Below are 13,967 nucleotides of genomic sequence, written 5' to 3'. Positions count from 1 at the left end.
GATTTTATTTTTTAAAATTTTATTTATTATTATTATTTTTTTTACAGAGAGAAACGGAGAGTTAGAAACAACTATGAGAAACATTTATCAGCTGCTTACTGCACACCTCCTACCAGGGATGTGCCCACAACCAAGGTACATGCCCTAGATCGGAATCAAACTTGGGACCTTTTAGTCTGCAGGCCAACGTTCTATCCACTGAGCCAAACTGGTCAGGGCTGTTTATTGATTTTAGACAGACAGGAAGGGGGAGAGAGAGAGACATCCTTGTGAGAGAGAAATATAAACCGGCTGCCTCCCACATGCACCCAGACCAGGGATCGAACCCACAACCCAGGTATGTCATGAGCTTTTGGTTTCCTGGGCAACACTCCAACCGAGCCACACTGGCCAGGGCCACTGGGCCCTTCTTCAACTCAGGCAAACTGAGAATGGAAACTGCTCTTGGCTGGCCAATCCCTGCCCCGAGGACGGACTGCCACCCTTGGCCGAGCCAGTGTGGGAAGGAAGATGCTCAGTCAGGTGAGTTTGTGAATGGGCAACATTGGATCTCCCTCCTGACTTCCCCAAACGGACCCACCTTGTTCACTAATGCCTGGTGTCAGGGAGGGACTGGGCATGGGGTGTCTTTCCTCGGTGCCCCCTGCTGCACCCTGGCCCTGGAGATAGGGTCCTCTGATTGGGCCCTTCCCCTCAGACCTCTCCCCTTCACATACTTGCCTGGGACCTGGCCTGTCAGCTGCAGCTGCTGCTCTGAGCCCTGTCAGAGGGCCACAGCTGGGGAGAGGGCCTCCCTCTTTGGGTCCTTATCTCCCACATCTGCTGATAGAATACACCCTAGGCCAAACGTGAGTTTCTGGTGGATCCCACCAACCCTTGCCTGCCCTCTGCCACCTCCCCTCTCCTCCTCAGCTCTGCTCAGGGCAGCCTTCCCTGTGCCAGACCTTGACCTCAATGCTTGGCTCTCCCGTGGTAATGGTCCTGAGTTTCTTCACTCAGCAAATCTATGCTCACCATGGGGAGGCAAATGGAGCTTGGGCCAGTGGGTGGAGTGAGGTGCCCCAGGACTCAGAACCCCAGGGGCTTCCTTCTGGGATAAGTGAGGCAGAAGGCGGGTTTTCTGTCGTGGACACTGAGCAAGAGACAGGGTGGAGATCTAGGGTAGGATCCTGACTCCATCGCCAACAGTGGAGTGCCCTAAGGCAAAACCTGCCCTTTGAGCCCAGGCTCCTCCTCCTCCTCTGGAAATTGGGGAGATCCTATTTCCTCCAACAGTACCTGGCATATGGGGCCTGACTTGGAGGACACTTGGGGCATTGGGTCTGGAAGCTCCCAGTCCGGGACTTAAGTCATTTTGGCTCTACCCAACTGGGTGTGGGGAGTCCCGGGGCTTCATCCACCCCCAGCCAGGGCTGCGCTGTGGGGCAGTTGGAGCTCCCCAGGCCCTTCCTGCTGATATGGAGTCAGGCAGACCAGCAGTGACTTTGGATTGGAGTGCTTTGCAGGTGTAGGCACCCCAGGACTGTGGAGCTAGTGTGCCTGAAGGGGAGAAGGGAGGGTGTAGGGAAGAGGCAGGAGGCGCCCACGTGCCCAAGGAGGCGCTGGGGGAAGGCACGGGACTCGGCCTCGCCAAGGGCGACGTGGTTTTGGAGGACCCGCTGCCCTCCTCAGTCCCAGCCCCGCCAGCTCCCACGCAGCGGACTGAAAGCCCAAAGTCCCAGCCACCGAGGTGGAGCTCTGCTGGCGCGCTGCCTGCCGGGCGTTGTGGTTTCGAGTGCCCGGGCTCCGGCTTCCGAGGCCATTGGGTGCGGGCCGCGGTGCGCGCCGGCCCTCCCTTTGCACACGCCCCTGCGCCGCTCAACGACGCGTCGCGGTGGGGCTCTGTCCGGAAGCGCGCCAGCGATTGGTGGAGGGGACGCGGCTGCCCGCGGATTGGCCAACGCGGCGGGGACGGGCCAGCGCACGCGCTTAAGGGGCGGAGCCACGGCGCCATGGGTAGTAACAAGATGTCGGCTGCGGTGCCGGAGCTGAAGCAGATCAGCCGGGTGGAGGCGATGCGCTTGGGGCCGGGCTGGAGCCACTCGTGCCACGCCATGCTGTACGCCGCTAACCCCGGGCAGCTTTTCGGCCGCATCCCCATGCGCTTCTCGGTGCTGGTGAGGACGCGGGCGGGCGGATGTGGGCGGGACGCCGCTCGGACCCGCGCCCGTGACCCGGCGCTCCCTTGTAGATGCAGATGCGCTTCGACGGGCTGCTGGGCTTCCCCGGGGGCTTCGTGGACCGGCGCTTCTGGTCGTTGGAGGATGGACTGAACCGGGTGCTGGGCCTGGGCCTGGGCTGCCTGCGCCTCACCGAGGCCGACTACCTGAGCTCGCACCTGACCGAGGGCCCGCACCGCGTCGTGGCCCACCTGTACGCGCGGCAGCTGACGCTGGAGCAGCTGCACGCCGTGGAGATCAGCGCGGTTCATTCGCGCGACCACGGCCTGGAGGTGGGGCCGCCGCCCGGGGCCCGCCCCCCACCCCGGGGTTTGGCTCTGGCCCTGCGGAAGGCACCGATGGGTAACACGTCCTCCTGAGGGTCCCCTGGCAGGGCTGGGTGGTGGTGGTGGGGGGGTTACTGCAGCCTCGGGGTAGGGAGAGGGACCTGAGGTGCCGGTGGGAGGCTGGGGCTCCCTCGGGGTTGTGTTCCATCCGCCTTGCTGCCTGCCATTGCCAATCCTGGGGGTGGGGAGTGGGATTGGTTGGGGGGATGGGATGGGAGTGGGATTGGTTGGGGGGATGGGATGGGAGTGGGATTGGTTGGGGGGATGGGTTGGGAGTGGGATTGGTTGGGGGGATGGGTTGGGAGTGGGATTGGTTGGGATGGGGCGGGACCTGCTGGAGGAGGTGAGAAGGGCAGAAAGAGGAACTGGGAATGAAGGTTGGGTTCTCATGGTGCTGGGGTTGAGGGCTCTTGGATGTGGGGGTGTTAGGGTCTGGAAGGGTTGGGAGTGACCGTTGCTTTGTTGGGGATTCACCTGCAAGGGGGAGCATGGGGTGCGGATTGGGGGGGGGGGGGCTTTTCGCCAGCGGATGGGAGGCTGGAACGTGGGGGTGCAGAGGGTGGGGGGTGCAGAGGGTGGGAGGTGCATGAGGTGGCCCTGAAACTTGCTTGGGGAGGAGGTGGCTGGCTTCTGCCTCACCATACCCTGCCATGGTCTCCCATTATCCTTGGCAACCTGCTTTCCCTTCTCCTTCCCCTGACCCAGCAGCGTACAGGCCACTCCTAACAGGGTTGTGCTATTAGTGTAGGGGCCTGGCCCCAACTCTGATCCCCTTTTGTGCAGGTGCTGGGACTGGTGCGGGTCCCACTGTACACCCAGAAGGACCGAGTCGGTGGCTTTCCCAACTTCCTGAGCAATGCCTTCATCAGCACGGCTAAGTACCAGCTCCTCTTCGCCCTCAAGGTGCTCAACATGATGCCTGAGGAAAAGCTGGCTGAGGCTGTGGCTGCAGCCACCGAGAAGCAGAAGAAGGCCCTGGAGAAGCTGCTCCCATCTTCTTCCTGAGGTTGCTCCGGTACTGCGCCTGCCCTCCCCTGGCTCTGTGGCCAGGGGCTGAGACAGGCCTGAAATCGTGTGTGTGCATGTGTGCGTGTGTGTGTAATCCTTTCTGACTGCACGGGGCCAGTGGGCATCTTATCTCCACTGCCTCAAGCAGTCACAGGGCCAGGTGGGACCTTCTCACGTTAGTCAGCGGGTGGTGGGCCTGGCTGTCCAGGCTCAGGACAGTCTTACCCACCTTGAGCTCAAACCCGAGAGTCTCATGGGCTGGTGGAGGCGCAGGCACTGCCTGATTTTCCAAGTGGATAGACGCACAGACACTTAGACCAATGAGAAGTTAGCTCTCAAGGGAGGCGCCTTTGTGTCAGTTGACTCATTCCTGCATCCTGCCTCTGTGCCAGCGCCTCGGGGCCTCCAGGAGAGCTAGTTTGGGTAGGATGTTGTGCTGTTAATTTTAGTTCTTAGCTTTACTAAGATGGGGATGGAACACAACCCCGAGGGAGCCCCAGCCTTCCACCGGCACCTCAGTCCCTTTCCCACAGTAAAAGGCTTAGATTTCCTTTTCTGTGTTGTATGAACTATGGTGTTTGGTCCCCAAGGGCAGTCAGGGTCATGGGCCCAGCTAATAGATGGAGTGGTTGAAGGGACAGGAAAGTGGTTCCTCTGCTGCTCAATGCTTTGGTCCTGACTGCAGGCTCAAGGCAGGCTCCGGAGGCTGTCCCCTTCCTTCTCTTACTACCCAAGACTTAGAGAGGGCCAAGTCCAAGAGCACTGGCACCGCTCAGTTACGCTGTCACAGGCCTCCTGTCTGCGGTGGGGTTGCTGTCCACCTCCCTGTTCCCACGTGGCACTCACTCGCAGCCATGGACCCCTCTGGGCTGTCGGCTTGGTCTGGGGCTTCTGTGCTGAGACCGTCCAGAGAAGCCCCTTTTGTGATCCTGGTGGCTCTACCACTAGGCTGAGCCTGTTGATCTTTCCTGTGCTTTTCCATTCCCAGTATGATCTACAGGCAGCTCCCAGAGATGGTCTGGAAATACCCGTCAAGTGTGCAGAATGACAACAGCAGAGCCACCACCGGCAGGAAGGTCACCACTGGCAGTCTCCGATGGCCCCAAGTCTGGCTCAACTCAGTGAAGCTACTGGAAAGTTCCACAGTGCCTCCCCAGCCTAAGAAAAGCGGTGCTGCCTGCCCAGCCCGGGCATCTGTGCCACCTTAGAGCCTGATGAAGCAGCCACACTGGGCAAAGGCACTCCACTCTGTAAATAAAATACCTGTACTTTGCTCCTCTCTCATTTCCTGGGGCATGGGGGCCTGCTTAGCTTCTATTGAATCACGGGGGCTCTGAGCAAAGAGCCCTAGCTGCTGGGGACCATGGGATAGGAGGGATCACCAATCAGCACCCCTATAAGCACAGTATTCTCTGTCTTGGCAAGGAAGCCTGGGCCCCAGCTAGTTGCTGGAGCTGGGGGTCCTGGCATGGCTTTCCCCTTGCTCTATGTTAGCCAGAATACATGCTGTGTGACCAGAACTGAGCCCCTCACCAGCTGATCTTACATTTTATTTTCCAGCAAATGACATATGCTGCCCAGACGCCCAACCTCACCCATCAGGGCAGATCTGAGTGTGGCATCTGCGGGGTATGGGGACACGCTCTCTCCCCAAGGTCCTGTCTGCTCTGGGCCTTACCACCAGGTTCAGGGCAAGGCCCTCGTCCTGCTTCTGTGGGGGCCTTGCTGCCTGGCACCGGCCACAGCCTGGTCCTGTCTCTGCCAGCTGCTCCCGAGGGCCGGTCCTTTGGCCCCAGCTGGGACCTGGGCTGCTGCAACTGCCCACTCACTGCCCTCCTGTCTTCCGGGCACACAGCTTCAGGGTGGATCAGTCACCCAACGTCAGGTTCTGAAAAGGAAAGAACTGGGCGTTGGCTCAGCTCCCAGCAGACCCTGCTATCCCTGGTTGGGGCCTGGGCTGATACTCACCATCCCTCGGACTAAGGCTCCCGCCAGTTCTCTTTCCCATTCAGTGCCTGCAGCTTCTCCAGGCCCTGGGTCACCGAGCACAGCACTCGTCCTGAGGGTGGGAATAGAGGCGGCTTTGCAAGTGTGGGCGGCAATGGGAAGGAGGGGTGCCTGGGGGGAACTAGTAATAGATGACCTGGAAGGTCAGTAGGTCATAGTGGGGCTGCCCTAGGGGTCTAAGCTTAAGGGCTCTTCCTGTTACTCCTGTCTGGTCCCTGGGCAGGGGCGAGGGTCACTGGCTGTCCTCCCAGAGACTCACCCATCTCATGAACTCGGTCCTCCAATGCTCCCGACAGCTCAGGGAGGCTCAGGGCCTGCAGGGAGGCCTGCCAGCCTTTGGAGTCTATGGGGCAGAAGGCTGGGTGAGCCTGGGGTCTGTGCTCACAGGCCCTGCCTCTGTCCTGAGCTGTTGTGACCAGGAGACCCACCCAACTGTCAGTGCCTGTGTGACCCCCTTGTTACATCAAAATGGGTTCTGCTTGCTTACCCAACGCAGTAACTGCTGGTCAGGCCTGGCCCCGGGAAAGGAAGTGTGGGGGTCACTGGCCTCCTGTGAGGCTACGCCCTGAGGTGGACCCAGCCTGGGCTCCAACTGGGGGCTGCAGAAGTCACTTGAGGTCTTGGATAGCACAGTCACAATGGCCCAAGGATTTGCCTCCAATCATCAGGAGGGACATTAAGGAAATGGGCTGAGGAGGGCAGCAGGCCCTCACCCTCGAGTCTGGGATTGTGTTTGCAAAGGGATCCGGGAGTGTAAACGGGATAACCATGGAGATAAGTGGTAAAGCCCAGCCTGAGGAGGCATCTGCCCAGCCCTGGCCCCGGACATGCTCTCCTTACCGGCTGCAGGGAGGGCTGGGCCTAGGGTGGCCCCCAGAGGGGACTCGTCTTGCTTCACTCGGGCTGACAGCTCAGCCTGACAGGCTCTGCAGAACACAAGACCAAGGGCTGGTAAGGGGAAAGCCTGGCAACTGCCTTCCATGGTCCCGGAGGGCAGGGGCTGGCAGACATCCCCACTTCGAATGTCCTCACAGCCCACCTTCCTGGGCTTGGCAAGCTCACCCAACCCCCCTGACAAGCTCTCGCTGAGACCCAGGCAGAGAGCTTGCATAGGGTATGCAGATTTTCATAGCCTACTTCTGCCTGGTGTACATTGGAGGGAGGAACAGCTAGAGTGCAATTGGGGGGCGAGGGGGAGAAGGGGCGCAAGGAGTGACTCAAGAGGCCCTGAAAGCAAATCCTTGATTGAAAAATCTGGAGGGAATTCGATCAACTCAGGTGCCTACTCACTGTAGCTGGTCCAGGATGAGAGCAGCATCCTGGGCCAGAGCCCAGGTCTCCTGCAGCTGGGCAACGATGTCCTTGCGGGTGCTGTCCTGCTCCAGGAGGCAGCTCTCCACCACAGCCCGCAGCTCCTGCTCCTGGGATACCTGGCCCCGCATGGCCTCCACCTCCTCGCAGCGCTGGAGAGGGAGAGGGAGAGGTGGGAGGTGGGCTGGCAGGCCAGCAGATGGGGCAGGCAAGTTGGCCAAGGATGCAGGAGACACAGGCCCCCAGGCCACGGCTGGGAACCACCCCATCCTCTGTCTCTGCTGGTCCCTCCTGGAATGGGAGGCCTGTTTCTACCTTGGAGCCTCCCCTGCTTTGGGTCCCTTCCTGTGACCCCACTGGGGTCCACGCCTCTTGTTCTCTGGCCTCAACCCTCTCCTCTCCGGTGGACATCCACCTGACCTCCACCTAATGTCCCATACCTTTCTGGGCCTCTTCCTGTGGGCCTGCCTGCATATCTCCCCTGTCATGCTTTCTGCCCTCACTGTCATATCACTGTCCTCTGCAGGTGTGTGTCTCTAGTCACCTCTCTTGCCATTTCTGCACATGCCCTCCCGCCCCCTGCCTCCCACCTACTTTGTGCAGCTGGATGGCGAGCTCCTGCATCTCAGCTTCCAGCCTGTCGGCATAGGCCAGCTCCAGGGCGTCACTGGGGGGGCGGGCACTACTGTGCCAGCGGGCAATGGCAGAGGTCATCTTCCTCTTGGGTCCAAACAACCTATCGGGGAATGCGGAAAGAACGTGGATCAGCATTTGCCGTGTGCCTGAAAGCTCCACAGACCATGGTCTCCCTAGGAAAGATCCTTGAAGGGGGAGGGTAGTCCCAGGACCTACAGCAGAGGACAGAAACAAAGGTGGTAAGAAGTGATGACCTCACTGGAGCCCCCCTGCATAGGGTCCCGTCCCAGCCGGGCTGCTGCTTTCACTAAGCAGGGACCTAGCCAGCTGGTCCAGGCTGTTTGCCAACTTGGAAAGTTCTCCAAAGTGGACAGGCAGAAAGTGTCTGGATTCCCTCAATATAGCACTGAGCCGGGCCAGCTTGAGGAGCCACAGACTCAGGCCATCTACATCTAGGAATGGAGAAGACAGCTGGCCTCCAGAGCGGGCAGCTCTTTCCAAATGTTGGAAAGCTGCAACATCAGACGACCCCAGAAACAAGGGCCATGCAGCCACAGATGGCCCCTCCGGACTCACGTGATGCCGATTTCTTTCAGGTCGCTCTCAGTGAGGGTCAGGAAGATTCGAAGGTCCACGTCCTGTTCCTCAAACAGCTGCAGGTACTTCAGACACCCTATCTGCTCCAACAGTGTGGCAAGGTCCTAGTGGGCAGAGAGGCCAGGACAGGTCAGAGAACGGGCAGGTCACAAAGACATGGGGATAAAAAAGGCACATGATATAAGGTGGAGCCACTTTTCTCCTGCTAAGTGTGCATTTCGTGAGGTCGCTTTTAATTTTTTTTAAATATATATTTTTTTATTTTTAAAAAATGTATTTTATTGCCGAAACTGGTTTGGCTCAATGGATAGAGCGTCGGCTTGGGGACTGAAAGGTCCCGGGTTCGATTCCGGACAAGGGCATGTACCTTGGTTGCGGGCATATCCCCACTAGGGGGTGTGCAAGAGGCAGCTGATTGATGACTCTTCTCTCATCGATGTTTCTAACTCTATTTCTCTCCTTTCCTCTCTGTACAAAATCAATAAAATATATATTAAAAAATAATAATAATAAAAAAAATAAAATAAAATAAAAAATGTATTTTATTGATTTTTTACAGAGAGGAAGGGAGAGAGAGAGCTAGAAACGTCGATGAGAGAGAAACATCGACCAGCTGCCTCTTCCAGACCCCCTACCGGGGATGTGCCTGCAACCAACGTACATGCCCTTGACCGGAATCGAACCTGGGACCTTTCAGTCCGCAGACGGATGCTCTACTGCTGAGCCAAACCAATTTCGGCTTAAAATATATTTTTATTAATTTCAGAGAGGAAGGGAGAGGAAGAGAGAAGCATTGATTACCTGCCTCCTGCACGCCCCCTACTGGGGATATAGTCTGCAACCTGGGCCTGTGCCCTGACCTGGAATTGAACTGTGGCCTCTTGGTTCATAGGTAGATGCTCAACCACTGAGCCACACTAGTGGGGCTGTGAGATCGCTTTTAAGGGGGAGATCTGAGCCCAGCTGATCCCCCGAGTTCAGCAATGGGACAGCGACTTGACTGCAGGCAGAAGGCCCCCTCCTCTCTGTGCCCTGAGAGAGCAAGGAGTCAGAAACACTTGTGTCTTTGGATCTAATGTCTTTTCATTTCAGCCTGAAGGACAACTTTAGTGTTTCCTGCAGGGCGGGTCCGCTAACAACAAATTCTTAGACTTTGTTTACCTGGGGCTGGTCTTAATTTCCCCTTCACTTTTGAAGGGCAGTTTTTGTGAATATAGCATTCTTGGTTATTTTTCTTTCAGTACTTTATTTTGTCAAATGTCCTTCTGGTTTCTGATGGGGAAATTGGCTATTAATCTTTTTTTTTTTTTTCCGGGGGGGGGGTGTCTTTTTTTATAAAATTTAATTATTATCTGTGTACATATCTTACCACCCCCCCTCCCCCTTGGCTATTAATCTTATTGCAAATCCTTTGGGGGCAATGAGTCATTTATCTTCCTTCAAGATTCTCTCTCTCTCTCTCTCTCTCTCTCTCTCTCTTTTTTTTTTTTGACAGCTGTTGGTCTAGGTGTGGACCTGAGTTTAACTTAGAGTTCATTTAGCTTCTTGGATGTGCAGATTCATGTTTCTATTAAATTTGGGAGATTTGGCTATTTTTTTAAAAGCATTTTTTCTGCTTTCCTCTCCCTCTTCTCCTGGAACACCGTATGTGCATGTTGGTATACTTGATGGTGGCTCACAGGTTTCTGCTCATGCTTCTTCATTCTTCTTTCTGTTTGTCAAACTGGGTAATTTCAACTAGTCTATGTCAAGTTTTCTGATTCTTCTGTGTGCTCAAATCTGCTCTTGAGCCCTCTGGTGAAATTTTCATTTCAGTTATTATACTTTCCAATTTCAGAATTTCTATTGAGCTCATTTTTATTTCTATCACTTCGTTATTTTCTATTTAGCAGTTTCCTTTAGCTCTTGAAACGTATTTTTAAAAACTTAATCTTTGACTTTAACTCCAATATCTGGACTTCCTCAGGGACAGTTTCTACTATTGCCATTTCTTACTATTTATTACATACTTTGTCTTCCTTGTTCTCTGCATATATTTTTTCTGTTGAAAACTGGACATTTTCATATGGCAGCTCTGGAGATCTAATTCTCCTCCCTCTGTGGTTTGTTGTCTGTATTCTCTCTGGTCTGTGGCTACTGAAGTCTCTACTCAATTAGCTTAGTGATCAGCTGAGGATTGAACAGAGATCTCCTAAACACCAAAACCAATAAACCTCCCAGCCTTTGCTGAACAGCTGTGTGTGGTGGTTGGGGCACATATTCAGCACTCAGCCAGGCAGATGGCAATTCTATCCTAGCCTTTGCTCCCTGCTTGCTCAAAACTCAAAATCATCGGAGGTACTCTCAGGTTCTCTTGACCATACACAGTCTTGAGCACCATGTGTGGCCTCTAGATTCCTAGGAATAAGTCAGAGCTTTTCAAAACTCCTATGGACACCTTCCCCAGATTTTCCTTTTAAGCTTTGTGGTTAATCTTTCACCCAAGCTGTTATCCAATACCTCAGACAGCTGCAAAGTCAAAACATTTCCCTGTATTATTATTATTTTTAAAAATATTTTATTGATTTTTTTACAGAGAAGGATAGAGAGCCAGAAACACTGATGAGAGAGAGAGAGAGAGAGAGACAGACAGACAGACATCGATCAGCTACCTCCTGCACACCCACTACTGGAGATATGCCTGCAACCAAGGTACATGCCCTTGACCAGAATTGAACCCGGGAACCTTCAGTCCGCAGGCCGACGCTCTATCCATTGAGCCAAACCTGTTTCGGCCCTGTATTATTTTCAATACACATCCTCCAATAAGAGGACTGCTGTTGTTGAGGAGATAAGCTCTAAGTCTTATAATGCGGTCTTTTTAAAAAATATATATTTTATTGATTTTTTACGGAGAGGAAAGGAGAGGGACAGTTAGAAACATTGATGAGAGAGAGACATTAATATGGTCTTACAATAAGCATGTCTTCGAGGGAACCATCATATAGTCTAGTAATGCCAATTCTTTGGAATGAAACTCTGAAAGCACTCCAGCTCTGTTCTACCCCCTCCCAGTGGCTGTCACAGCTACCGTGGCATTGGAGAGTGGAAGAATGGGACTAGGGCAGGTTAAAATGCTAAAAGAGTCGGTTGTTTCTCTGGAATAAACACTGTCCAGGTTGCTGCAAGCCTTTGGTTTGATTCACAAGTTTCTGGGAAAAAGTTGATTCAGATGGCTTTTGCCAGTTTCAATATTGCCTTTAACAGAGGAGCAAATTTTCAAAAGTTATTACTCCATCATTTTCTTCAACCTACTTTCTGAAACAGCTTTTTAAGATTCAAACAACTCTCCAATCAACATGCATTTAAGGACTCAAGTGGTGCAGCTGCTTGCAGAACCTGGGAATACAGGCCCTGGAGATAGCTCCCAGGGGATGGGGTGGGGCAAGGAGAAGCCAGCAAAATCATAGGCTTCTAGTGAACAGCAGAGCTGTGACTTGAACAAATAAATGGCAAGTACTTACCTGTATTTCATCTTGTATCACCTATGCCCACTGAGGGCAAGAGAACTCGATAAACACACATTAAACAGTTGAGCTGTTATGTCACATCTATAAACCCCAAGACACTCTGCTTTCTCTTCAGATCGCATAAATCTTTCATCTTTTATAAACCCCAAGACATTGCTTAGCCAGAGTGACCCATAATGAGGAAGGCAGAAACAGCAATTTCCATTACTATGTGCCACTTTGTCTTTGCATCTCCTGAAAGCTCAGGGGGCTGAGTCAAGTATGGAAATGAGCATGGTAATCAAAGGGAGACGGATCTCTCCTATGGGAAGGACCAGCACCTCCGACCTTAGGGATTCTCTTAGCCCAAGAAGCTTTACAGGTCATTAGGGGAACAGCCACCTTCCTCTCTTAACAGTGCTTTGGCCCACTGTAAGCACACAATAAATACCTCACAAATCACAGAATGTAACTACCAGTTTCACCAATGGTCTTACCTGGGGTCCTGCGTAGGGGAACCTCTCAGTCTGAGGGGTAGGTCCTGGGGAACAGGCTGCCCCAGAAGTCCCAGTGCTGGGAGGCCATTGGTTGTCACTGTTGCTGTAGCGATTCTTGGTCTTCATATAACTTTTAGTTTGCTTGCGAGCTGAGCTTTTACGTGCATTATCTGAATCCTGTGGCAAGGGGTGTGTGTGTTTAAAGTACACTGAAAGACTAATCATCAGGGAAACACAAATTAAAACCACAATGAGGTATCACCTCACATCTGTCAAAAAGGCTATCATCAATAAGTCAATAAAAATTGTTGGTGAGTAACTGGAGAAAAAGGAACCCTCAGACACTATTGGTGAAATTCTAAATTGGTGCAGCCAATATGGAAATTTCTGAAATAATTAAAAATAGAGCTGCCATATGATCTATCAATTCCGTTCTGAGCATTATCTGAAGAAAAAAACCCGAATTCGAAAATATGTACGTGCCACTATATTCACTGCAGTATCCTATATAATAAAAGGCTAATAGGCAAAATGACCGAACAGTGGAACAACTGGTTGCTATGATGCACACTGACCATCAAGGGGAAGATGCTCAATGCAGGAGCTCCCCATGGTCAGTGCACTCCCACAGGGAGAGGCCCGCTCAGCCAGAGGCCAGCTCATGGCGGTGAACTCGGCAGCAGTGGTGGGACGTCTCCTGCCTCCACAGCAGCACTAAGATGTCCACCTGGCAGCTTAGGTCTGCTCCCCATGGGGCACGGGCCAAAGCTGGCAGTCAGACATCCCCTAAGGATTCCTGGACAATGAGAGGGCACAGGCCAGGCTAAGGGTTCCCCCCAAGTGCAAGAATTTTGTGCACTGGGCCTCTAGTTACTAATAAACAGTTTAGATATGGAAGCAACCTACGTATTCAACAGATGAATAGATAAAAAAAGATGTGGTATGTATATACAATGGAATATTACTCAGCAATAAAAAAGAAAAAAATCTACCCAGCCAATATGGCTCAGTTGGTTGAGTGTACCAAGAGGTCACTGGTTCAATTCCCAATCAGGGCATATGCCCTATTGTGGGCTTGACTCCCAGTAGGAGCCATGTGGGAGGCAGCCAATCAATGTTACTCTCATAGATGTTTCTATCTCTCCCTCTCCTTTCCTCTCTCTCTAAAAAGAAAAAAGTCAATGAAAACGTATTTAAAAAAATAAAAAGAGTGAAATCTTGCTATCTGTAACAATATGGATGGACCTAGAAGATATTATGCGAAGTAAAATAAGTCAGAGAAGGACATACCATATGATTTCATTTAATAAACGAACAAAACAGGAACAGAACTACAGATATAGAGAACAAGCTAATGGTTACCAAAGGGGAGAGGGGTGGGGAAATGGGAATGAAAAAAAGACCCTGGGCTTGTGCAGCTCAGTGGTTAGGAGTGTTGGCCAGCACACTGAAAGGCAATGTTCTGAGCAATGTTTCTCTCTCTCTCCCTCCCTCCCATACTTTATAAAAATCAATGGAAAAAATATATTCTTGGGTGAGGATTAAAAAAAAAAAAAGGCCGAAACCGGTTTGGCTCAATGGATAGAGCGTCGGCTTGGGGACTGAAGGGACCCGGGTTCGATTCTGGTCAAGGGCATGTGCCTTGGTTGCGGGCATATCCCCAGTGGGGGGTGTGCAAGAGGCAGCTGATCGATGACTCTCTCTCATTGATGTTTCTAACTCTCTATCTCTCTCCCTTCCTCTCTGTACAAAATCAATAAAATATATATTAAAAAAAAAAAAAAAGAAAAATTCACAACGACAAAATATATATATATATATATAAAAAATGGGTAGAGGAAGAGTACATGAGCTTTGGGGTCATCTAAGCTGGGTTCA

At 52.7% G+C, this 13,967-nt stretch overlaps 2 protein-coding genes across 8 annotated transcripts in view; one reads left to right on the top strand and one right to left on the bottom strand.

Annotated features, from left to right (window-relative positions):
* Positions 1-1,956: 1,956 nt before the first annotated feature.
* Positions 1,957-4,826, top strand: NUDT16L1 (nudix hydrolase 16 like 1). Of its 4 annotated transcripts, none has more exons than XR_014794895.1 (4): positions 1,957-2,156; positions 2,231-2,561; positions 3,329-3,551; positions 4,542-4,826. XR_014794895.1 is itself a non-coding variant. In XM_084882523.1 (4 exons), exons 1-3 carry the CDS (start codon positions 1,992-1,994, stop codon positions 3,548-3,550), a joined length of 648 nt encoding a protein of 215 aa, XP_084738649.1. In that variant the 5' UTR covers positions 1,960-1,991; the 3' UTR covers positions 3,551-3,560; positions 4,542-4,826. The 4 variants fall into 4 exon arrangements, 2 of the variants coding, with proteins under 2 accessions (XP_084738649.1, XP_084738648.1); XR_014794896.1 differs by having other exon boundaries at positions 3,329-3,560; XM_084882523.1 differs by having other exon boundaries at positions 1,960-2,156; positions 2,231-2,491; positions 3,329-3,560.
* A 264-nt stretch (positions 4,827-5,090) lies between these two features.
* Positions 5,091-13,967, bottom strand: part of ANKS3 (ankyrin repeat and sterile alpha motif domain containing 3) — a 36,202-nt gene continuing 27,325 nt past the window's right edge. For 3 of the 4 annotated variants that reach the window (XM_084882310.1, XM_084882309.1, XM_084882312.1), the window contains 8 exons: positions 12,090-12,266; positions 8,084-8,208; positions 7,466-7,607; positions 6,851-7,023; positions 6,401-6,486; positions 5,820-5,903; positions 5,522-5,612; positions 5,091-5,441 (listed from right to left, as the gene is read on the bottom strand). In XM_084882310.1, the coding sequence (XP_084738436.1) occupies positions 5,533-5,612; positions 5,820-5,903; positions 6,401-6,486; positions 6,851-7,023; positions 7,466-7,607; positions 8,084-8,208; positions 12,090-12,266 (867 nt within the window). In that variant the 3' untranslated portion in view covers positions 5,091-5,441; positions 5,522-5,532. The remainder of the gene's footprint in view (positions 5,442-5,521; positions 5,613-5,819; positions 5,904-6,400; positions 6,487-6,850; positions 7,024-7,465; positions 7,608-8,083; positions 8,209-12,089; positions 12,267-13,967) is intronic. The other variant, XM_084882311.1, reaches the window with a different exon arrangement.

The sequence above is a fragment of the Pipistrellus hanaki genome (assembly GCF_964339955.1).
Source record: "Pipistrellus hanaki genome assembly, chromosome: 4".
Classification (NCBI taxonomy): domain Eukaryota; kingdom Metazoa; phylum Chordata; class Mammalia; order Chiroptera; family Vespertilionidae; genus Pipistrellus; species Pipistrellus hanaki.
This window is presented reverse-complemented; position numbering and strand designations above follow the sequence as displayed.